Source organism: Arachis stenosperma, chromosome 7 (assembly GCF_014773155.1).
Source record: "Arachis stenosperma cultivar V10309 chromosome 7, arast.V10309.gnm1.PFL2, whole genome shotgun sequence".
Classification (NCBI taxonomy): domain Eukaryota; kingdom Viridiplantae; phylum Streptophyta; class Magnoliopsida; order Fabales; family Fabaceae; genus Arachis; species Arachis stenosperma.
Genome location: NC_080383.1, coordinates 27,844,999 through 27,870,325, shown reverse-complemented (window position 1 = coordinate 27,870,325; position 25,327 = coordinate 27,844,999). Strand labels below are relative to the sequence as shown.

Here is a 25,327-nt window from a genome sequence, read left to right as displayed (position 1 = left end):
CAAGTAGAGTCCAGTCATGTTAATTTATTTTATATCTTTGTTAAGGAATGATATAAAAATTATTTGTTCTAGTCAACTATTTATAAATTTGAGTTTATTAAAAATATTTGTAATTTCTTTATTTAATTTGAATTTAAATTTGTTAGGTTTGCTAAAAAAAATTCTCCAAAACATCAGTCATGACTCATTTTGGATTTTATAGAGTGGGATCTAGTGAAGTTGTTAATGATGATGTTGATAATGATGGTGGTGGTGGCTATGAGCAAGGGTTAAATGTGGTTGGGTTGTGGTGGTGGGTGAGGAACAATGACTAAAGAAATAGAAATAAAATAAGAAAAAGAAGGGATTTTTTAAATAAATATTTTATTTACCAAAATATATAATTTGTAGCTATTTTACGAAAATTCACCTTATCTTTACGAAATAAGATTGCATGTATTTCATTTATAGTGTAAATGAGATAAAGCACAAAATGACGTGGTCGTATCACGTTTATACACGTGTTGTGTAAGAGCCTTATCTCGTTTACAGTGTAAACGAGATATATGCAATCTTATTTTATTTACACTGTAAACGAGATAAGACTAAATGCAGCCTATATATACAATTCATTTACAGCACCATTTGGAGTTGTTTTTCATCCATTTCTTCAAAATTTCTCTAACTTCTACCCTCTTCTAACCATATTATCGACTTACTAGGTGAGCATGGAGCGCGCAAATACTGACGTGATGGCTTGATTGAGGTCTGCAGTACATACTTCTCCTCGTCATCATCTTCAGAAGAACTGCTTTCATTGCTATCCGCAACATACTCCTCGTCTGAGTCCTCGCTGTTAATGTCTATGTCTTCTACTGGACAAGCAATGTGTAGCGGTGATGGTGCGTGAGGTGGGTTATCCTGCACGAAGTCCAACTACCCAGATCCATCGTCACTGATATCACCAACCTCCGCATAAAGCTCCATCATTTGTTCCGCCATGATTCTCTCATGGATATTAAACATCAGGCGCATATGCTCGTCGCCATGGACGCCAAACAGACGAAACAAAAAAATTTTGTTTTTCATCGGTGCTAGCAACTTATACCCCACCCTTCCGATCTCTTTTCTCCCGCTACCACCAATGCTACTCAATATATATTAGACTCTTTAGCTCGGACAAAGAATTTACTCGTCGGGTACGCAACAGAATGGGATTCTCACACTCAAATATCACCCCATTATCACTATTTTTCATATGACAATTGGAATACATACTTACAACCAAATATCCACTACTACTAGATATTTTGACTTTTTTTTGGAAGAAAAGCATAGAGAAGAAGTAGTGAAATATTTGTAGAGAATACAAAGAGTTGCACATCCTTTTATAAGTGCTAAAAATTTGTTGTAACGTATCTCGTTTACACTATAAACGTCATAATTATTCACGTATCTCATTTACAGTATAAACAAAATATACCCGTCAACGTTATGTGGCCTTATCTCCTTTACAGTGTAAACGAGATACGTTTAGTATTATTTTGTTTATACTATAAATAAGATAAGATTAGAGCTCCGATGCATTTTAGTAAAATATTATAAATTGTTTATTTTGGTAAATAAAATATTTATTTTATTTATTTAAAAAAATTAAAAAAAAAGTCCAATGATTAAAAAAATTATTTTCACATAAAAATAATTATAAAATTTTTATTGAAGTATTTATTTTTTTTAAATATATTTTATATTTTATATATTTTTATTACCATTTGAGTATAATTGAGGTTGTCTAACCCATTTTTCTATTATTAAATTAATATTTTGGTGCAATTATAATTTAGATTAGAAAAACTTGTAGTTGTGAATTTTGTAGAAGTGATAAAAGATAGGTACAAGTATAACACAACTTACACAAATTAAACAATATATTAGGTTAAAAAATTAGTAAGTATAATATTAATAAATACAAATGTCTAATTATTCGGCTTGTAATGAATTGTGTTCAGGCCTCAAATCTTTCCATCCTTTGAAATGGGAATAGATTGGACAGCTTCCAACCTCACAGAGGGCTCAGGCAAGGAGATCCAATTTCTCCGTATTTATTTGTTTTGTGCATGGAGAGATTGGCGTGCTTCATTTCCAAACAAGTTGACGAGGGTATTTGGGATGGTGTGGCTATTTCTAGAGGGAGACCTAGAGTTTCTCACTTGATGTTTGCAGATGACCTCCTCCTTTTTTGTAAAGCGAAGAAAAGTCAAGTTCAGAATGTTGTGCACACCTTGGAGTTGTTCTGTAAAGCTTCAGGCATGAAGGTTAACATTGAAAAATCTAAAGCTATTTGTTCTAGAAATATCTCTAATAGAAGGAAGGAAATGTTGTTTGGTGTTTCTCATATTCCTTTTACTAGTGACCTAGGCAAATACTTGGGGGTGAACCTTAATCATCCTCGAGCTACTATATCTATTTTTCGGACTCTTTAGAGAAGATCAAGAATAGGCTGGCTAGTTGGAATGGTCGGCTCCTTAACAGAGCATGCAGGCTTTGCTTAATTAAATATGTTGCTTCTTCTCTTCCTATTTATCAGATGCAAGTGACTCTTTTTCCTACTTCGCTTTGTCAAAAGATTGATTCTGTGCTTAGACAATTCTTGTGGAAGGGAAAGGTGGGGGAGCGTTGCTTAAATTTGGTCAAGTGGAGCAAAGTTGTCACTCCAAGAAAATATGGAGGCTTGGGAATTAGAGATACCCAATGTGTAAATTTTGCTTTATTCGGAAAGCTTGTTTGGGAATTATTGCATAATAAAGATAAGTTTTGGGTAAGAATTCTGTTAGTAAAATATTTATGTGGGAGTTCTTGCTTTTCACCCAATTTTTCTAATAATGTTTCAAGCACTTGGCGAGCGATTTATAAGACAATAGAAAAGTTTCGTGATAGTTTTGATTGGTGTACAGGCAGGATGTCTCAATCCTTTTGGTATCATGCTTGGCGACCATGTGGAACGCTAGCTCCTTTGGTTCCTTTTGTGCACATTTTTATTCTCACTTGAAGTTAGAAGATGTCTTGCACCATGGGCATTGGCGGTGGGATATTCTTTGCACAATGATTCCGGAAGAAGTTAAACTTGATTTGATGCTCTTTGATCCTATTAAGCAGGCAGGAGATAAAACAGGTTGGTTTTAGACAAACTTAAATACTCTCACCTACTCGACTAAAAGCGGGTATGAATGGCTATTGAAGAAGAAATTTGGCTGGAATGATAATGAAAATTGGCTTTGGCTTTGGCACTTGAGAATACCGGAGAAGATAAAGTGTCTGCTCTGGCTTTGCCTCAACAACGGAGTTCCCATAGCTAGTTACCGGTTTTAAAGAGGTCTTTCTACTTCTGATTTTTGTCAGAGATGTTATCTTGCTCTAGAGGATATTAACCACTGCTTTAGGACTTGCCAAAAAGCTCGTCAGATTTGGATTAACTTAAATTTGGGAATGACCGCTGAGGACTCTAGTTTGAATTTTGTGTCTTGGATTCGTTCTAACCTCAACAAAAATGAGTTTCTCTTTGCAGCGGCCTTTTGGTAGATTTGGAGGGATAGGAACAATGACATCTTCCACCAAGATGATCCATGGAGTAAGGAGAAAAATGTTCACTTAGTTAAACATGCTGCTCGAGATTTCTCTAATGTTGTTATCAACCAAAAACATATTATTCCTTCTTCTTTGAAATATAACTGGGAACCACCTCCAATAAATGTCTGTAAAGTGAACTGCGATGCAAGCGTTTTTGAAAATGAGCAATTAGCTGGCTTTGGATGTATTATTAGAGACAGCATGGGAATTTGGATAAAAGGTTGTTCTGCCAGTATACCTCTTTCTAGTGTTCTCTGTTGTGAGCTTCATGCTATTTGGAGAGGGCTTGTTATGGCTTAGGATTGCGAGTGCAAAGAGGTCATATGTGAAATGCGTTTCTTCTTGTTTCGCGAGGCACAACCAGCATGATTAGGAATGACTCTGATCTGCTTGACAAAATCAAAGAGATGCTCCAGCGCAATTGAACAGCTACTTTAGTGCTCATCCAGCGAACAGCAAACAGAGCAGCTGATTTAATGGCTAAGACTATTGTTTTAAACAAGCAGGTGTATCTAGACTCTAGAGTGGTTACTGTCTCCTAATAATTTAGACATTATTATTAGAGAGGAGTACTACTCTTTTTCTTAGGTCTTTTTTTTCTTTGTGTTATGTTCAGTCACCAAAAAATGTCTAACTCCTTCTAATTAAAATATTATATATTTATCAAAAATTAAATATTATATATTTATGCATAAATATATATTATTTAATATATTTTTAATGTTTATTTTATATTTAAATACGTATTCTATACGAATAAGAATAATAATATAAATTAAATATTTTTATCGTTACTCTTTTTTTCTTGTAACTACACATAACATTCTTTATTTAACAAAGAAGTTGCAGTTGATTCTCCAAATATTTCGCGTTCCATATTGCATATTTTCCTCCCCCTCTCTCACTCCCTCATTCTCACATTGTTGATCTGAACATGGTGTTAGGATTAGGAAGTTGTTCATCCATGTCATCAGCCTCACTTTCAAGTAGACCCCAGCTTCATCATCACTACAACCTTTCAAGCAAATTGGCCAACAATGTGAAGAGTTCTTCTTGTGCGGTGATGAGGAGAAAACCCGGCGGGGTTGCGGCGGTTAAGGCGGCGGCCTACTCCGCCTCCTCATCAATGGCGGATCATGGTAATAACAAAGCCGTTTTGGGTATAGTGTTTAAACCTTTTGAGGAAGTGAAAAAAGAGCTTCTTTCTATACCCAAAATGCCCCATCAATCTCTGGCTCGCCAAGGTTATAGTAGTCATTGTGAGGCTGCGCTCAATGCACAGATCAAGTAATAACTAACATTTTTAATTTTTTATCATATCTTATTTTAATTAATGTTGCTATTTTCTCACGGCATTATATTTGTATAAGCGGTTTCTTCTTTTCTTGATCCAGTGTGGAATATAATGTCTCCTACGTCTATCATGCCATGTATGCTTACTTTGACAGAGACAATGTTGCACTCAAGGGATTCGCCAAGTAATTAAATCTCGAATCTCTTAATCTTAATTACAGTATATATTATTTTGATTAATTTCATATTTGTTAATACCTGTTATATTTAATAAATAAAAAGATAAATTAATAGGGACTACTAGTTATCAAAAACGTTGATTAATTAGTAACATACAATTTTTTTAGATATTTCAAGGAATCAAGTATGGAGGAACGACAGCACGCTGAGATCATGATGGAATACCAGGCATGAACTGATATTTTGTTAATTACTCCTAAATTACAATATTGTTAATTTTATTTATTTTTCCTTTGAACACAAAAATATAATTAATTCTAACAAACCATGGAGCAATAATGCTACTCCAACTTAATAAAAATTGTCACAAATATGCTTTATAAAAGTAACTATATATGGTAACATATATAATTTAACACAAAAGGACCTTAAATTAAAGGATTCGGTTAATCTATATCTTACGGATATATTTTAAAATATAATAATAAATTTTTTAAAATATTTTTAATATATTTAATACATTAAAATATAAAAATATTTATTTTTTAAATAATTTTTATGAAATATTTTTTATAGTGTTTGTAATCTGTGTTTTTAAGACACAAGTTAACAAAATTTTAAATTAAATTATCATAATTATAACTTTAATAATATTAATTTAAATAATATATAAAATTATATAAAAATATATAATACGCTATTCTTAATAGCCATTTTTTCTATCAATGTTTTTTTTATTTTTTTGGATGGTACCAGAATAAAAGAGGAGGCAGGGTGAAGCTGGAGTCAATGCTGATGCCATTTACAGAGTTTGATCATGCAGAAAAGGGTGACGCATTAAATGGTAATTAATTATGAATTGTTGTGTGTGATTTTTATTTATTGCTTTTAGTAAAAGCATTTGATTTTCATGTTCATCCTCATCAATGAAAAATTTGACGTGGTGCGGTGAAGATTGTGTTTTTTAATAGTTTCATGTTCTATACTCGTGAATTTTTCAATCTGAGCAATTATTAGGAGAATTATACATGCATTATCCATTCGACAAACATGATTAATCTGTTCCCTTCATTATAAATGAAGAATTAGTTTGTTCCTCATATTATAATTGGTAATTCTGTTTGGCCTTTTCATGCAGCAATGGAACTTGCATTGTCTCTAGAAAGGTTGAACAATGAGAAGCTTCTAAATTTACATAAGGTTGGTCATTTCTTCAATTCTATGTTTGTTTAAGCCTAAAGTTTTTTAATTTAACTATGCTCAAAAGGATATGGAATTAAGACATAAAAAGATCAAATAGGAAAAAAAAATGAAGAGCAAGGCAAGCATATTAGAGAAAATTTTTCTCTACTTGATGAGATCTCAAATACAATAGAGAACATGTCTCTCTAACTTCTTTCTACTATCATAATAACGATAGTTCTCTTAATTAAAGTGCGTTTCTTGATCTTATTTATCAAATTAAAGGCACAATGGTAAATTTGTTAGATCTCTATAGAAGGGAAATATTATATGAGATGGGATATTTCTAATGGTTTCTCGTGATACATGATAGTGTTTGGAGTTTAGACTATACTAACATTGTTCGGAAATATTTTATGCCGTCTAAGTTTGAGGAGTTATCCAAATAAAATTATAGAAAGTGATTTAAAAATACAAAATTGTCACGGTCTTTTTATTCTGAATTCTAAATATTCCAGGTTTGTCATTCCCACAATGGGATGCATATCTGCAAGAATTTTGAAGCTAAATTTAGCATGACATGCAAGAGACATTAAGTTAAAAATTATACCTGAATGTATAAATAATATATATGTCATGAGATTACAATGTTATGGACTCATTTTCTTATATGACTATGAGGTCATGAGTTGCCTCTTAAGTTTAGTTGATATAAAAAATAAGTTACTTTTTTTATGATTTTTTTTTTCCATGAGATGTTGGAGCTCATTTTCTTAGGCTCATATATAGTCAATTTTGTAACATTTGCTTCAAGAGAAAAATGATGGCTGTAATGTAGCTATTAAACTCATAAAACAAAACTATTAGATATTTAGTTGAATGATGAGGTGTTATTATTCTCTTTGTAACGTCTTTTTAAAAACTCAATATAACTCTAAATCATCAAACCGAATCTTTGAGACTTTAGACGATACTCTTGTACTCGGTTCTTGATATTCGACTTAGAGAAATTATAAGAAACAAATATTTCTCATTTCATTTTACACTATGACAATTGCTAAATGCCGACAATTTTTTAAGTTTTATTTTATTTATTTTACTTCCACTAATATGCAGATAGCAACACAAAACAAAGATGTGCAGCTCGCTGACTTTATTGAAAGCGAGTTTTTGGTGGGTCAGGTAAGGCAAAATTCCACTGTGATTCTTCTCACTGTTGAACTTCAAATATAACATCATACTATAAATTTTGTTCAATGCTTAATCCCCCTTTTATTTAGGTGGAAGACATTAAAAAGATCTCAGAATATGTAGCTGAATTAAGAAGGCTAGGCAAAGGACATGGTACTTTATTTGTTACTCTTACTCGCACCTATATATAAAACACTTGTTCATACTTCAAACACTTGGACGTGAAATTAAAGTTGTTTTACTAATGGAATTGCAGGAGTTTGGCACTTTGATCAAATGCTTCTTAACGGAGAAGTGGCTGCGTGATATTATATATCTATAAAGAAAATATTATCACTGGGATACATCGTGTGTTTTTTTTCAATTTTATTTTGTCTTTTAGTTTTCGGTTTTCTTCTTTCAAGGACCTTAATTTCTTCCTGTTCTGTTGTCGGATTTTGTTACCCCTGTTTGAAATAGTCAGGCATGTATGTTTGGAGGAAAATTATTTTAGAAGTATCTATAATCATTTGATTTTTAGAAATTATTTTTGAGAAATTATTTATTCTCGACATTCACTTAGTTAAATTGATGGTATTATTCTGTTTTGTTAATATCTTTATGTGGTAGAAATCTATCTTCCCAGTAAATTCTCACTCTCTGTATATGCTTTAAAGAAAACAGAAATTAACATGCATAATGATTTGTGATTTGTTATACTCTTTTTTCTAAAATATATTGATCTGATATACCTAATACATGTTGACATATTGTGAATATGAGTGAAAATGAAATGTTTATATAAAATTTTCGTCATGATTTGATGAGTAGATGGTAAAAAAAATGCAAGATAATGAGTTATAAAATTCCATGCTTAATTTTTTACTTGATGATCTAGCAATAATATACCGGAACTATATATTTGAATTTCTTCTAGTTAAACTATATTGTTCATGTTGCAATGCTACACATTCTTTTTCTTCAGTTTTAGATTATAGGGAGTAGTGAAACATAATTCACTTATTTTAGAGTGAAACATAATTCACTTACCATTATCTGTGCAATATCTTTAGGCAGATATATTAATAAAATTTTGATTTCAGAGTGTTGTGGAATGACTAGCACTACAACACCTTTAAATTCAAAGCAACAAATAAAGTAGAGTAATTAAGACACATCACAATATAGATTAAGAACATCTTACAAATACACCCATAGGAAGCATGAAAAAAGACACGTGGTTAAATAAAAGTATAACATAAAGTGAGATGACGAAGGAAAATGTATTAAAAACTTGTCTCAAAAGATGTCGTGTATACTATAAGTCTATTGCAAGTTTTGTGATATTGGTTTGAAAAATTTTAAAAGTTATTTTTTTGAATTTTTTATTTGTAAAAAATAGTAGTATTGATGCCTAATACAATTTTTAAAATTAAATTGTAATTTTTTAAAAATTTATTTAAGTATTTATAAAAAAATAAAAAAATTACTTCTCTCGTAATCAAAAAAATGATAAGTGTCTCTCCCAAGAGGTAATTTTTATCAAAGACAATAGAAGGGACCGTTTGTGCAGGTGTTGCTCAATTTTTATCACGTGAGTAAACTGAAATAAATCGAGGGACAATTATTATAAGGAAAAGTATAAGGAACCAAAAGCTTATCAGCCAAAAATTAAACAAAACTACATTAATTTATATTAATAATTAATTAATTTTAATTTTTTTTAAATTTAAAATTTAAAAAATTTTAAATTGATTAAGTAAATCTAATTAAAACCTATAAAAACCTTCCTCTTTTTTCTCACATTAACCTATCTATTTCCAACAATCACAAATTTGAAAAATATATAAAAGAACATCCATTTAATATGAAAAAGAAACATTCTGATACTTAGTAGAAGAAACATCTATATATATTAACTCGTAGAGATTTTGAATTCATCCAAAGGTATTTGACTGAGTTTTGGCTAATATACTTTTGGTTCCCTAGCTTTACTCTTATTATAATGATACTGAGTGAGATTAAAACTAATGATGGACTATTATTAAGTGTTGGATTTAGCCATTGATGAGCCTTAAATGTTTTTGCAAGAAGATTTTAGAGATAATAGAAAAAAGATTTTTTGAAATATTATTGTATGAACTTAGTAATCAGTTTAGATATTCTTTAGATGGAGGTTTTAATTATGGATAAAAAAATTTCTGCTATTAAGGTGCCTTTTAAAACATTTTGAGATTTAGGGAATTGCCCCATAATAGATGTTTCCTCCATTATTATCATGAACTCTTCTGAAAAATTGACCCGCTAATAATTTTTATTATCATGAATTTTTCGTTGAAGAAATTTAAAAATAAAATCATTTTAAAATTTCAATATGACAAGCAGTGGCGGATCTAGGGGGGCCTAAGGTGGCTATGGTCCCCCCAAAATTAAAAAAAAAAGATAATAAATAATAATAATTAATAATAATAAATTTATTTTTATATATAATATTGAAAAAAATATAAGTTACAAAATTTTATAAATTAAAATAATTAAAAACTGCACTATGTATTAGATATTTGAATTATTGTTGCTCTTATTAATAAATAATTCATTCTAATAATTAATAAAAATAGTTCTATTATATTAGCCCAAACCCATACTATTAATTAAAGTAACATTAGTACATTTTTCAAATATTTGTTTCAAATCATTAGAGGCATCAGCGCCATTTTTCTCTCTCTTTTAGTGGTTTCCAAACTTTGGGTCTTCTACTCTTCTCATTCTAATTTTCTTTCCATACCAAAACAAGACATATGAAGAAAAACAATTGAAGAGAAGTGAACAACAAAATATTAACCATTGAATGCACAACAAAGATTCAAAGGGGTATATTTCAATTTTTTTTAAGTTAATAACAATGTCAAGTATTATTTATATTATTTATTTAAAATAATTAATTTATTTTTTTTATAATGGACAGTGTTCAAAGATTGAAGTGAGGGCAAAATTCAATAGAATTATTTTTGGGTGAGACTTGGAACAAAAAAATAATAAGGTAAATCAATAATTTTATTTTTGGTTATTATATATTTGTGTTTCTAAAATTATTTGTTATTGCTCAATAGGTTTAATATTTTTTTTAAAGAAAATAATATATATGCAATTATTTTTGTTTTTTTTTTTGTTAGATAGTTCAAGTTAAGTTAAAAATGTCAAAGATGAAAACAATTAACTCATTTTTCAAGAGAAAAGAGAGAATATATGATGAACAAAATTCAGCTTCAGATTCTTTGAGTAATGTTCAAAATATTATTGAACAACCTTTGACACAACTTGTTGAGCAAGATATTCAACCCCCTGCTTCCAAAATAACAAGGATTGAAATAGATCAAGTTAATATTGATACATTAATGCGTGATCCCGGAAAGCGTACGAAAATTTGGAATTATCCTATCAATCAACAAGATGAAATCCGTAGAGCATACATAAAGTTTGGACCATATCAATTTATTATGGATGAGTACCCTCTTTCTGGTCTAGAAAGTCATCCTCGTCGTTTCAAAGCTCATTGGTTTAAGAGTTTTTCTTGGCTAGAATATTCGCCAGAAGTGGATGCTGCATTTTGGCTTCCATGCTATTTATTTTCTAGAAAATCAAGTCCATTCACATCAGGAGGATTTTGCAATTGGAAAAAAGTGAATAATGGAAAGAATTGTGCATTTTTATCTCATGTGGGTAAATCTCTTAATTCTCCTCATAATATTGTTGTTAAGTCTTGTAAAGATTTGCTTAATCAATTATGTCACATTGACAAAGTATTGGCTAAGCAAAGCTCACAACAAGTTTTAAGCAATAGATTGCGTCTTAAAGCCTCTATTGATACTGTCAAATGTTTAACGTTTCAAGCTTGTGCTTTTAGGGGACATGACGAGAGTCATGAGTCTCAGAATCGAGGAAATTTTCTTGAAATGTTAAAATTATTAGCTTCTTACAATAAAGAAGTGGATGCCGTTGTTTTGGATAATGCTCCTCAAAATGTAATATACACATCACCTTCTATTCAAAAGGAAATTCTACATGTTTTTGCTAGAAAGGTACAAAATGAAATTCGCAATGAGATTGGTAATGCAAAATTTTGTTTGATTGTTGATGAAACTAGAGATGAATCTAGAAGAGAACAAATGGCACTTGTTGTTAGATTTGTTGATAAGCATGGATTTGTCAAAGAAAGGCTAATAGATGTTGTTCATGTCAAAGATACTACTTCTGCTACTCTAAAATAAGAGATTTGTTCTGCATTATCTCATCACAATCTCAACATTCAAAATGTTCGAGGTCAAGGGTATGACAGAGTGAAAGGATTGAGAGAAGACTCATAGAAACAAAAGGATATGAAATTGAAAAGTGCATTAAGCTCTGTTACAAGAGTATTGCAGTATGCCATTTATAGCAATAACAACACAGTTGCAGTAACAAGATAACAGCATAACCAATTCTTGTTATTCATCCACAATTTAACTAACTCACTAGTATACACTAATATCTCTATACTCTATTAGCCCCCCTCAAACTTAAAGTCACCATCGAGGAGTTACTTTAAGTTTGTTTTTAAATTTGTCAAAGAATTCTAGAGGTAATGGCTTAGTAAAGATATCAGCCACTTGATCAGTGGCACTGATATGAACAACACTAAGCTGCTTGCGGTTCACTCTTTCTCGCACGAAGTGAAGATCTAACTCAAAATGCTTAGTCCTACTGTGGAGAATTGGATTTTCAGCTAACAAAACTGCACTAATATTGTCACAATATAGTATTGGAGTGGCTGAGATTTTGACTCGAAGTTCCTCAAGCAAGTGAAGCACCCAAATGAGCTCAGAATCACATGCTGCAAGACCCCGATATTCTGCCTCTGTACTATTTCTACTTACGGAAGCTTGCTTTCTACTGGACCAGGAGATCACATTTGAGCCAAGATAAATGCAAAAACTGCAAGTGGATCGTCGATCATCCAAGTCTGACCCCCAATCAGAATCTGAGAAAGCAAATAACCTTAAACCAGTACTAGGATGAAATAGAATCCCCTGATTTACTGTTCCAGCAAGGTAGCGTAGGATCCTCTTTACACACTTCCAATGTGACATAAGAGGAGCTTGCATATATTGGCTAACCTTGTTCACTGAATAAGCAATATCAGGGCGTGTAATAGTAGCGTATTGCAGGGAACCAACAATAGATCGATATAAAGTTGGGTTATGAAAATAATCAGTGCCTTGTTTTGTTAATTTCATTGTAGTTACCATAGGCGTTGGCACCCCTTTAGAGTCTACCATACCAGCCTTCGATAACACATCCTGAATGTATTTTGTTTGTGATAAATGATAAGAACCAGTATGTGATTTATGAGCTTCAATGCCTAAAAAATAACTAAACTCACCAAGGTCCTTTAAAGAAAAAATCTGATTTAAATCTGTGATAGTACTTTGAATAGCCTGAGAGTCATTTCCAGTTATCAATATATCATCAACATAGACTAATATGTAAAGTTTAAGATTACCTGAGAGGAATGCATCATCCCAATGTAACAAGGGAAGTGATGCAGCAGCCAACATGGCTAAACCAATTTCAGTAATATGCCTATGTTTTCTCTCAGCTCTTTCATTCTGTTGGTGTGTATAAGGGCATGAAAAACGATGTGTAATGCCTTGAGAAGCTAGATATTGAGTGAAAGATGTAGAAAGGTATTCTCGGACATGATCAGTTTGTAGTGCTTTGATTTTGAGACCAGTATGTCTTTCTATATTTGCTTGAAATTGTAAAAAGGCTTGAAAAGCTTGAGACTTTGAATTTAGAAGAAAAACAGATGTGTATCTGGTATATGCATCAATGAAAGAAATATAATAATTGAAACCATTAAAGGAAGTAATAGGAGAGGGTCCCCAAATATCAGAATAAATCATATCTAATGGAGCATGAAAATTATAAGAATCAGTAGAGAAAGGTAATAGATGCATCTTAGCTTTGCAACAAGAGGCACACAAACCAGAATTCATTGAATTGATATTAATAGGAACATGACATTTATTCATTACAGCTATAGTAGTTTTAGAAGCACAATGACCAAGCCTTTGATGCCATAGATTATAAGAATCTGATTGAGCAAGAAAAGTACTTGGAGCACTCGTAACAGACGAAGAAGAAGAAGTATCATTAGGCCTAGATTGAACTACTGCAACATTCTCAAATTCATAAATTCCATAATTAGATCTCCCTTTGAGAAGAACGTTCTTGGAGGCCTGAGATTTAACAAAGCATTCATTAGGATGAAATTCAAAATAACAAGCATTGTCACAAGCAAATTTGTGAACACTGATGAGATTTCTTGCAATGTCAGGAGAATGAATTAAGTGATCAAGAATGAAACATTGTTTAGTCTCAAGATTAATTAAATAAGAGTGGCCAATAGAGGAAATTGCACTACCTGAGCCATTACCTACGAGAATCTGGTCAGAACCTTGATAAGCTGAGGGCTGAAGAAGATTATTCGGATCAGAAGAGATGTGATGGCTCGCACCAGTGTCTGGGAGCCATGTAGAGTCGGATAGAACTGAAGGTGTGGCTAGGTAAGCTTGAGGTTGATGATAAGTCGATGGAGGTGGCAGAGGAGATTGTGGAGCTGAGGATGATTGAGAAGGTGAGGAGGAAGCCTGGTATGCTTGATTGAACCGATGAAAACAATTCAGGGCAGTGTGTCCCATGCGACCACACACCTGGCATTGGAGTCGAAAATTGGAATTGAAGGTGCGACCTCCACGTGCTCCACAAAAACCTCTTCCTCTTCGGCCTCCATTATTAAAAGTAGCAGGAGATCTTCTTGGTGGATAAGAGGCTTGAGTGTAGTGAGCTTGAAATTGAGAGAGATCAGACTTTCTGAATCTTGTGAGCATGTCTTCATGACCTAGTAAAAGAGCTTCAGCTTCCATGAGTGTTAAAGAGTCCGATTTGGTCATGACACTAGAGAGATACAAGGCATAATCCTCGGTCAAACCATCAGTAATTGCTGAAATATGATCTTCAACAGAGAGAACAAATCCATTTGCAGCTAAAGCATCAACGATTGTGCGAATTTTCTTCAAATACTCGGTAGCCGAAAGACCGTGCTTTTGAACCAGTTTGAGTTGTGCTTTCAACTGTTGAATCTTGATCTTGGAGATCTTGGCAAAATATTCTTGAATATTATTCCAGACTTGATAAGCGTAGGTACAGTCCAACATGCGATTCTTGAAGGAAGAATCAATGGAGGTGAGTAACCATGTAAACAAATAGTGATCTTTGGTGATCCAATCCTTGAATGCTTCAGATTCAGTACCGGCAAGGCGCGCAGCATCATTCGCATATTGAGGAGGAATCTGATCTTGGCTGAGATGAGAGCCCAACCTGTTAGCATGAATAACGTGTAAGACTAATTGATTCCACGTTTTGAATGTATCTTCAGTAAGTTCTTTAAGAACAGGTGCAGAAAAAATGTTGGTGGGAGGATTTGATTGGGTGGGAATGATAGAAGCCATGGATTCACAACCTGGCTCTATGATACCATGAAAGGATTGAGAGAAGACTCATAGAAACAAAAGGATATGAAATTGAAAAGTGCATTAAGCTCTGTTACAAGAGTATTGCAGTATGCCATTTATAGCAATAACAACACAGTTGCAGTAACAAGATAACAGCATAACCAATTCTTGTTATTCATCCACAATTTAACTAACTCACTAGTATACACTAATATCTCTATACTCTATTACAGAGCTAGTAATATGCGTGGAGAGTGGAAAGGGTTACAAGCTTTAATTATTCAAGAATGTCCTTATGCATATTATGTTCATTGCTTTGCTCATCAATTACAGCTAGCTCTTGTTGCCGCGGCTAAAGAAGTTGTTGATGTTCATGCTTTTTTCCAAAGTTTGAGTAATATTATCAATGTTGTGTGCTCTTCTTGCAAACGCAATGATGAATTACGATCTGCTTATGCAACTGAAATTTTCCATTTAGTTGCAACTAATCAAATTGAAACAGGAAGGGGAGCAAATCAAATTGGCACATTAAAAAGATCAGGAGATACTAGGTGGAGCTCTCACTTCAACTCAATTTGTAGCCTTTTACGTATGTTTGGAGTAACAACTTCAGTTCTGGAAGATTTGGCTACTAATGGATCTACATATTCTCAACGTGGTGATGCTACTTATGCTCTTAAATCTTTATTATCATTTGATTTTGTTTTCATTTTGCATATGGTGAAAGAAATCATGGGAATCACTGATAAACTTTGTCAAGCATTGCAACAAAAATCTCAAGACATTTTGAATGCTATGCATCTGGCTTCTAGTACAAAGTCATTGATTCAACAGTTAAGAGATAGTAGTTGGGGAGCACTTTTGGAGAAAGTTAGTTCTTTCTGCAATGATCATGCTATTCAGATACCTGATATGGGTGCTTTTTTTAGTGACATAATTTGGTCTCGTCGTAAAAAGGATGTTGTCACTGTTGAACACCACTATCGTGATGACATTTTTACTAGCGTGATAGATTTTCAATTGAAAGAGCTAAATGGTAGATTTAGTGAGCAAGCAACCGAGCTCCTCATATTGAGTACATCTTTAGATCCTAAAGATGCTTTCAAGTTATTCAGTGTTTGCAACATATGCAATCTTGCAAAGAATTTCTATTCTTTAGATTTTTCTGAGCAAGAAAAGATTCAATTGGATTATAAGTTACAACATTATGAACTTGATGTGGTTAAAGCTCCAGATTTTTAGAATTTGTCTACTCTTGCTGAATTGTGTCAAAAATTGACAGAGACAGAAAAATCAAATATATATCATTTAATTGATAGATTAATTCATCTTGTTTTGACTCTTCCTGTGACAACAGCAACAACTGAACGGGCCTTTTCAGCTATGAAGATTATTAAAACAAGGCTTCGAAACAAGATGGAAGATGAATTTTTAGCAGATTGTATGATTGTATATATTGAAAAGAAAATTGCTTCAAAATTCACTTCAGAGATGATAATTGATGATTTTAGTTCCATGAAGCATCGTCGAGCAAGTTTAAAAATATCAAAATCTTAAAGTATGTAGTTGAACATTGACTTTTATATAATATAATTACTTTTTTGATATATATGCTACAAATCATATTTTATTAATTTTTTGTTATATTTTATATTTAATTGGCCCCCTCTTATGAAATTTCTAGTTCCGCCACGGATGACAAGTGTAATTTTTTTTTCTTTTAAACAAGAAATATATAAATGCACACAAAATATCTTTTATTTATAAGATTTATTAGTAAGCAATAAAATTTTTACAATACCAAAAAATTGATATTAAAATATAAAAGACTTAAATTATCAAAATAATTACAAAATATTATTATGCACTACTGTATCATTTAGTGGACAATTAAATATTAATGATGGTTCCTAAAAACGCCAATCAAGTTCTTATTATACCGAAAATTGAACTAATTAAAATTTTTTTGGTATATTTAATTTAATAAAAATATCATAAAATGATATATAGATTTTAAATCACAGGATAGATTGAGCACATGGAAGGAGAAAAAACAAAAAGAAAACATGTAAATCGTCCCCTAACGATTTATGATGGTAGTTTTTTATATAACCCTTTACACTATGTATGAGTTTATGATTGTAATCAGTTTTTACATAAACTTGCACACTCTGTAGTGGTTTATGACAGTAGTCAATTTTTATATAAATTTATACATTATATAGTAGTTTATGATGATAGTCATTTTTCACATAAATATTTACACTTTGTAGTAGTTTATGTATACATTTTTAAACTTTTATATCCTATAATAATTTATATAAAGAAAATATATGATTAAAATATAACCATTTTAAAAAAGTTACAATTAGATAAAATTGATTCATGGTTTATTTATTTATACAATTAGCCCTTTTAATTATTTGCATTTTAATGAAATTGTGGAATTTACACGAGTAATTTTTGTAAAGGATATTGATTTGTGTTTTTTATTGTATTGAATATCATAATTTGTGAAGTTATATATAATAGTTTATAGTAGTCATAAAATAGTCCAAATTACATATTAGAGGCCATAATTCTTATCTTAGTTTTACTTTAGGGTTTAGTATCTTGTCTCTCTTTTTTGTAATGAGCCAAGGAGGATTTTATATTCGTAATTTTCATTTATTTAATAGGAAGTTTAAATATGGGTGATTTACTAGATATGTGTTTGTTGTTGATGTAATATAATATTAAAGAATTTAAATTCTCGGCTTAATATTTATGACATGAATTAGGAAACCCTAATATATAACATTACATTGTTCGAGGTTTTAGGGTTTGCTTTATATTCATGAACCATGTGGTTTGTCTACTGCATGGTAAAAGTTTAATTGGGAATTCCTTGTGAGTAAAAAATAGAGATATAATATTTTGTGTTGTAAAATAAATAAATAAAGAAGATATAATAATATAAAATAAAATATAAATAAAAGATTTTAATATTAATATTTATCAATATAATTATCTCACTATAATAATAAAAGTAAGTTATATATTTACTATTATTATATATATTACAACTTAAGAACTCACAAAGAGAAATAAAAAGGAAAGAGAACTTTATGTGTTATTGCAGTGTGTATAATTTCTCAGATTGCTTCATTATTTATAGGCATGTGAAGTTTACAATTTCAACTTCATTAACTTATGTTTGCCATGAGAAGTTGAGTCATTCAGTATTGAAAACAAAATCAACCGCCCATATTAATGGGCATCCATTTTGATCTTATCACAACACTCCTCCTTAAATGCCCATTTAGGATTATGCCTCGTTAAAACCTTACTAAAGAAAAATTCATTGGGAAAAAACTTTAGTGAAGAAAAAAGAGTACAAAATCCTTTGTGATGGGGACTGCCTCATTAAAAACCTTATCATGAAAAACCCATTGGAAAAAAATCTGATCAAGAAAAAAAGAGTACAGCCTCCCCCTTTTGTCGACATTATTTAACATCTCGAAATCAGCGCACCCCAATCTGATGTACCAATTTTTTAAAGGAGGATTTTGGGAGTGACTTTGTAAATAAATCTGCCAGATTATCATTTGAGCGAATCTGTTGGACATCAATTGTCCCTTAATTTTGAAGATCATGAGTGAAGAAGAATTTGGGAGAAATATGCTTTGTTCTATCATCTTTGATGTATTTGCCTTTAAGTTGAGCTATGCATGCTGTATTATCTATCTTCAAACAGGACAGTTGGAGCTATCTTATGGTCAATCAGTTCACATGATGATAGAATATATTGGATCAAACTTCTGAGCCAAAAATATTCACAACTTTCTTCATGTATTGCTAGTATTTCAGCAGGATTAGAGGATGTTGCTGGAATCGTCTGTTTCGTGGACTTCCATAATATAGCTGTACCACCATATACGAATAAATATCCTGTTTGAGATCTCCCTTTGTGTGGATCAGATAAGTATCCTACATCTGCATAGCCAACTAGTTGTGACTTGGATCCATATGGATAAAACAATCCCATATCAACTGTTCCATGAAGATATCGAAAAATTTGTTTGATTCCATTACAATGTCTTCTGGTTGGAGAGGAACTATACCTTGCTAATAAATTCACAGCAAATGATACGTCAGGTCGTGTATTATTAACAAGATACATTAGCGCTTGGTGCGAGATTTATAACCCACAAACTAACCGGCAAGTGCACCGGGTCGTACCAAGTAATACCTCAGGTGAGTGAGGGTCGATCCCACAAAGATTGATGAATCAAGCAACAATAATTGAGTGATTGGCTTAGTTAGACAAACAGAAAATAGTGTTTGAGAGTTCAAAAAGCATTAAATAGTAAATTCAGAGTTTAAAGACAGGCAGATGAATAAGTTGGGAATAAAATATGGAGAAACAGTTAAGGCTTCGGAGTTATCTATTTTTCAGATTGACTTTTCTTATTAACTATTTTAATCATGCAAGATTTAATTCATGACAAACTATATGTGATTAGACCCTAATTCCTTAGACCTTCCTAGTCTCCTCTAAAATTCATCAACTGCCAATTCCTTGGTCAATTAATTCCAATTAGAGGGTAAAAGATCAAATTCCAGTTTATATGCCACAAAAATTCTAATTTACCCAAATATAAGAGGATTATATGTCATGTATCCCATTAAATTCAGATAATTAGAATTTAGGAGAAGTTGTTTTCAAGTTGTTGTTCAAGTAAAGAGCTTTTCCAAGTTATACAAGAACTCAATTAGAAAGAGGGTCATACTTCCGTTCCACCTAAATTCATAAAATAAAGAACGAAAACAATTCTTGAAATATAAATCAAAATATGAATTAAAATAGAAAAATAATAGTATCAATCTATACAATAGACAGAGCTCCTAACCTTAACAGCGAAGGTTTAGTTGCTCATGGTTCAGAGAAGAAAATAAGGATTCAGATAAACTGTAAAGTACAAAATATAATTTGGAATAGAATCCCTTTATCTTTTATATCTAATCCTAATTAATTTAAAATCTAATTCCTAAAATTAAAATAATATCTTTTCCTATTTTCAAATTTAAATTTAAATCAGAATCAATTAAATAGTCCGCGCCTTGTAATGTGGGGACCTCTTGGCTTCACTGGATCCGCGCCTAACTTGGCAGAGAGCTGCGCCTTACTTGAGTGCCGAAATGGGGCCCAGAAATCGCTCCCAATGTTTTTCTGCGTTTTCTGTATGTGGTGCATGTCACGCGTACGCGTCGATGGTCTTCTTTGCGTGTCACGCGTACGCGCCAGGTACCCACATGCGTCGCCATGGAAAGCTCCAAATCACGCGTACGCATCAGGTACGCGCGCGCGTTGCTTCTCGCTGTCCATCTTCTTTAATTCTTATGCTCTTTCTAATTGTGCAAGCTTCCTCTCCATCAAATCCAGCCAAATGCTACCTAAAATAAACAAAATTGTACGAGACTCAAAGTAGCATCCATAGTGGCTAAAAGATAATTAATTATTGATTAAACTCAACAATTTAAATGTAAATTCACTAGGAAAAGATAAGAAAGATGCTCACGCATTAGCGCTCCAATGACACTAAGATATGGTACTTCAGGACCAAGGATATCTTCATTTTCTTCCTTAGGACGGAATTGATCCTTTTTCCACATCCGAAGATCTTATGATCATTGGAGTACTTAATGAATGTGACTTATCCATATAAAATCTCTTCAAGATATTTTCTGTATATGTTGTTTGATGAATAAAGATTTCATTTTTTGTATGTTCGATTTGCAGGCCGAGACAAAATTTAGTCTTTCCAAGATCTTTCATTTCAAATTCTTTTAGAGCTTTTATAGTTGTTGGAATCTCTTCAGGGGTTCCAATGATATTTAAATAATCAACGTACACATCAATTATAATGAATCCAGATGCAAATTTCTTTATGAAAACACATGGGCAGATATTATCATTCTTGAATCCATCTTTTGCCAGATACTCAGTAAGACGATTACACAACATTCGTCCAGATTGCTTTAGACCATATAAAGACCTTTTTGTTGATCGAAAAATATTTCGATTGTAATGAATCAGATCAAAATGTTTAAAAGCACGTGCAGGTATTAATTAGGATTTACTTGACACGGATTCGACTGTGGACACTCTGATCGAATCGAGCTAGTTTTAGTCGAAAGGGGTATTCGAGTAAGAAACCAAATGGTGGCTTGAATGGTGAATCGGACGGTTACACACGTAGAGGAATTGAAGACTTCTACCACATGAGAAAATCATGGGTAACGTTTATTGGCAAAGAAGCGGGAACGGTTACCAGGGAGTGTGCATACAAGATTGCACTGTGTAATTAATTATCAGTTACAGAGAAAGACTATAAGTATTAGAAAGTCTTAGAGAATAAGGGTTGAAACTTTAACTCAGAAAACACTCAAGCACACTCACATCCCCAGCAAATTCCTGAGTCTGCAATCGAGTTTCTTTTCTGTAGGGTTCCTTCCATGTTTTTATCTTTTCAATTTATCCTCCTGTAAATTTTATTTTTCAAGCAAATTTATCTTTCAAGCATTCTTTAATTTCAATGTCCAATTTACATTTCAGCACCTTTAAGTTTCATGTCAAAGCCCTTTGATCCAGTCGAAGGCACTTTACTGCTTTCTTTTAATTTCAACGCAAATGTTTTTTATTCCAGTTAATTTACTTTCGAATTCATGGTTTTAAACTTCTTTTATTCTTTTACAAACTTTAATTTATTTTTATTTTAATATTCGTCTAATCGAAGACGCTTTGATGCACTTTTAGAAAGCTGGTACTTGCAAAGAGGAGTAGGTTTCGCTCCCAGATCATTAGATATCAAACCACCATCGATTTGCTAAAAATCGAAAATAGTCAAATTATAATATAATTTTTTACTATTTTTTTTAATTTTTAACTTCAATAAAATTGTTTAAAATAATATTTGTTAATAGAATCATCTTTATTTTAAAAAAACAAGTCACATAATTTGAGCATATATACGAAATTATAAAATAAAATAAATAAAGTTAATAACTAAAAGAAGAATAAAAACAAAAAATAAAAAAAGGTATTTAAAAATTCTATAATTATTAATTTTATAATAGTAATCACACTTTTATTTAATAAAATAAAAATAAAAATAAAAATCTTCGGCCCGGCGGACCGGCCCGCCCCGCCCCACCAAAACTCGTCAATTTGGTGGTGCAAATTTGACGGGTTTTTTAAATTTGGCGGGCTCCAAATCCTATCCCGACCCGTCTTTTTTAGCGGATTTAGCGGATTGGCCCGGCGGGCTCGACCCCTTTTGCCACCCCTAAAGAAAACTTGCCAGCATTCATCAGATTTTGGTACTTGCAGATGAAAGGGAAGCTTTATGCATAGGCGAATGGGATGATAATGATTGGAGTAAGTCTATTGCTGAGTATTTAAAGAATCCTAGTATTTCAGTGGAAAGAAAAATAAAATTAAAGGTGATGAATTTTGTCATAATGGCTAATGAATTGTATAAAAAAGGGATCGATGGAAGTTTGTCAAGATGTCTAAGTCAGGATGATAAAGATCTTGCTTTGGGTGAAGTCCATCGAGGAATATGTGGTGTCCATCAAGCTGGATAAAAGATGAAATGGGTGTTATATCATAACCATGTCTATTGGCCATCCATGATAAAGGATTGCATCAATTATGCAAGGGCTTGTCAGGAATGCCAAAGACATGGTTCGATTCAGTAGATTCCAGCATCTGAATTGCATTCGATAATAAAGCCATGGTAGTTTAGAGGGTGGGCTTTGGACTTGATTGGATTGATTCATCCTCCTTCATCGAAACAACATAAATTTATCTTAGTAGCAATCAATTACTTCGCAAAATGGGTTGAAGCGATTCCTTTGAAAGATGTCAGTCAAAATGAGATAATAGACTTTATTGAGGAATATATAATACATCGATTTGGAATTCCTCAAACATTGAGTACTGATAAAGGGACTATGTTCATTGGCCAACGAATTAAAAATTTTGCGGCTACGAGGAATATTAATATGGTTACTTCAACTCCTTATTATGCACAGGCTAATGGGCAAGTTGAGGCAGCTAATAAAATCCTGATAGGTTTGATCAAAAAGCATATCGGGAATAAACCTCGAACATAGCATGAAACTTTAAGCCAGGTATTATAGGCTTATCGAAATTCACCAAGGGGTTCGACAGGTACATTGCCCCATAAATTGGTTTATGGCCATGATGCGGTGCTACCACTAGAAATTAATCTGAATACTTTGAGAGTATCAAAGCAAAATTATTTTCCAGTCGATGACTATTGGAATGCAATGTTTGATGAATTGAATGAATTATACTCAGAGCGAATATTGACACTTGAAAGTATGATTCAACCAAAAAAAAGTGTTGCTCGAAGTTATATCATCAAATAAAAGAGAAATATTTCAATATAGGCGAGTTAGTTTTAACAGTTATTTTGCCAATGAAAAAGAAATCAAAATTTCTTGGTAAATGGTCCCATACTTGGGAAGGCCCTTTTCAAGTGATAGGGTCATATTTTGGAAATGCATACCAAATCAAGGATATCGAGTCAGGAAAATTAATTAACTCGGTTAATGGAAAGTACTTGAAACGATAGTATTGTTGGCTAAATTAAAGTCAAACATGCATAAGTCCAGAAAAGATGAAAGCCATTACAAAAAAAGTAAAGCCTAAAGTAAGGAAATTCAAGGTGTCGGGAGTTTCGCCAAGTCCGAACGTAGCTTTGCCCTCTCGTAGTCCAGAGCTGAAAGTAGCTCAGTATGTCTATATTTTTTATATTGGACCTTGTCAAGTTGTTTCCCACATTCTTCTTGTTTGGTCTCAATAGAAACAATTTCTTGGACGAGTTGTTGTTGTTCTTGCTGGGCAGTAGCCAGGGGTGTGGCTATATCGGCTCTTCTCTTGTGGATTTTAGCAAGCTTTTCATTGATTTGGGCCAGTTTTGCTTCAAGTTTTATCTCTTCCTTGTCATAATGAACTTGGATTGAGATAGCCTGAGTAATTCTCAAATCAAATTCTTCACCGGAAGCTTTGACTGGTTGAAGGGCTATAGTATAGCCTTCCACTTCAGTTTTGATTTCAGCTTCCTCGTTTTCGAGTTCTTGAAGCTTGTTTTGGTAAGCTAGGTTGTTGTTGGCAAGTTGTTTGAATTGGCGAACTATGGTAGAATGTGGAGTAGAAGTCGGAAGTTCAAAGCCAAAATTCAACAGATCAGATGAAAGCTAGTTGAGAATGGTATCATTGATCCATACAGCAGGTGAATGATCCAAGAGTTTAAGAAGTGATCAAAGTTGTTCTCGAGTATCAACACTTAACTCGAATGAAGGACTAGATGCAGAAGGTTTGGAGAGTATCGGAGCCAGAATAGGTACTTCATCCTCTTGAATGGCTTGATTTAAGATGGAGATCAGGCTAGCAAAAGTAGCACTTGTAGGCTTAGAAGATATACCCAAACCTCCAGACCCTTGGTCAAGAGGTGTTTGAAATCCAGCCTGCTGAGATGGGCTAGAGATTTTTTTAGGAGAATGTAAGGTTTCCAAAACTCTTGAGACCGAATTTGAATCGTGGCCAGTAGTCTCAGCGACCCGAGACGGGGAATCAAAATCAAGAGCTACTTGGCCTTTGATGAGCGGATAATTTATACGCTTTTTGGCACTGTTTTTAGTATATTTTTAGTACATTTTAGTTAGTTTTTATTATATTTTTATTAGTTTTTATTTAAAATTCACTTTTCTGGACTTTACTATGAGTTTGTGTATTTTTTTGTAATTTCAGGTATTTTCTGGCTAAAATTGAGGGACCTGAGCAAAAATCTGATTCAGAGGCTGAAAAGGGCTGCAGATGCTGTTGGATTCTGACCTCCCTGCACTCGAAGTGGATTTTTTGGAGTTACAGAAGTCCAATTGGTGCGCTCTTAATTGCGTTGAAAAGTAGATATCCAGGACTTTCCAGCAATATATAATAGTCTATACTTTGCCCAAGAATTGATGGCCCAAATCGGCGTTCCAAATCAGCTTCAGAATTTCCAACGTTTAACACCGGAACTGGCATAAAAGTTGGAGTTAAACGCCCAAACTGGCACAAAAGCCGGCGTTTAACTCCAGGAAAAGTCTCTACACATGAAAGCTTCAATGCTCAGCCCAAGCACACACCAAGTGGACCCCGGAAGTGGATTTTTACATCATTTACTTATTCTTGTAAACCCTAGGTCACTAGTACACTATAAATAGGACTTTTCGCTATTGTATCTGTACCTCATAACACAATACATGTTTCATATTGTATCTTCTATGGC

The 25,327-nt window shown here is 32.6% G+C and overlaps 2 protein-coding genes across 2 annotated transcripts; both read left to right on the top strand.

The window, feature by feature from the left end:
- Window positions 1–2,973: 2,973 nt before the first annotated feature.
- Window positions 2,974–7,758, top strand: LOC130939618 (ferritin-4, chloroplastic-like). Its single transcript, XM_057867708.1, has 9 exons — window positions 2,974–3,151; window positions 4,551–4,893; window positions 5,001–5,084; window positions 5,247–5,307; window positions 5,836–5,923; window positions 6,218–6,283; window positions 7,382–7,443; window positions 7,542–7,605; window positions 7,709–7,758. The coding sequence occupies exons 1-9, from the start codon at window positions 2,974–2,976 to the stop codon at window positions 7,756–7,758; spliced, it is 996 nt and encodes a 331-aa protein (XP_057723691.1).
- A 7,469-nt stretch (window positions 7,759–15,227) lies between these two features.
- On the top strand, window positions 15,228–16,226 carry LOC130939617 (uncharacterized). The gene has a single exon (XM_057867707.1). It carries the CDS (start codon window positions 15,228–15,230, stop codon window positions 16,224–16,226), a length of 999 nt encoding a protein of 332 aa, XP_057723690.1.
- Window positions 16,227–25,327: the final 9,101 nt, after the last annotated feature.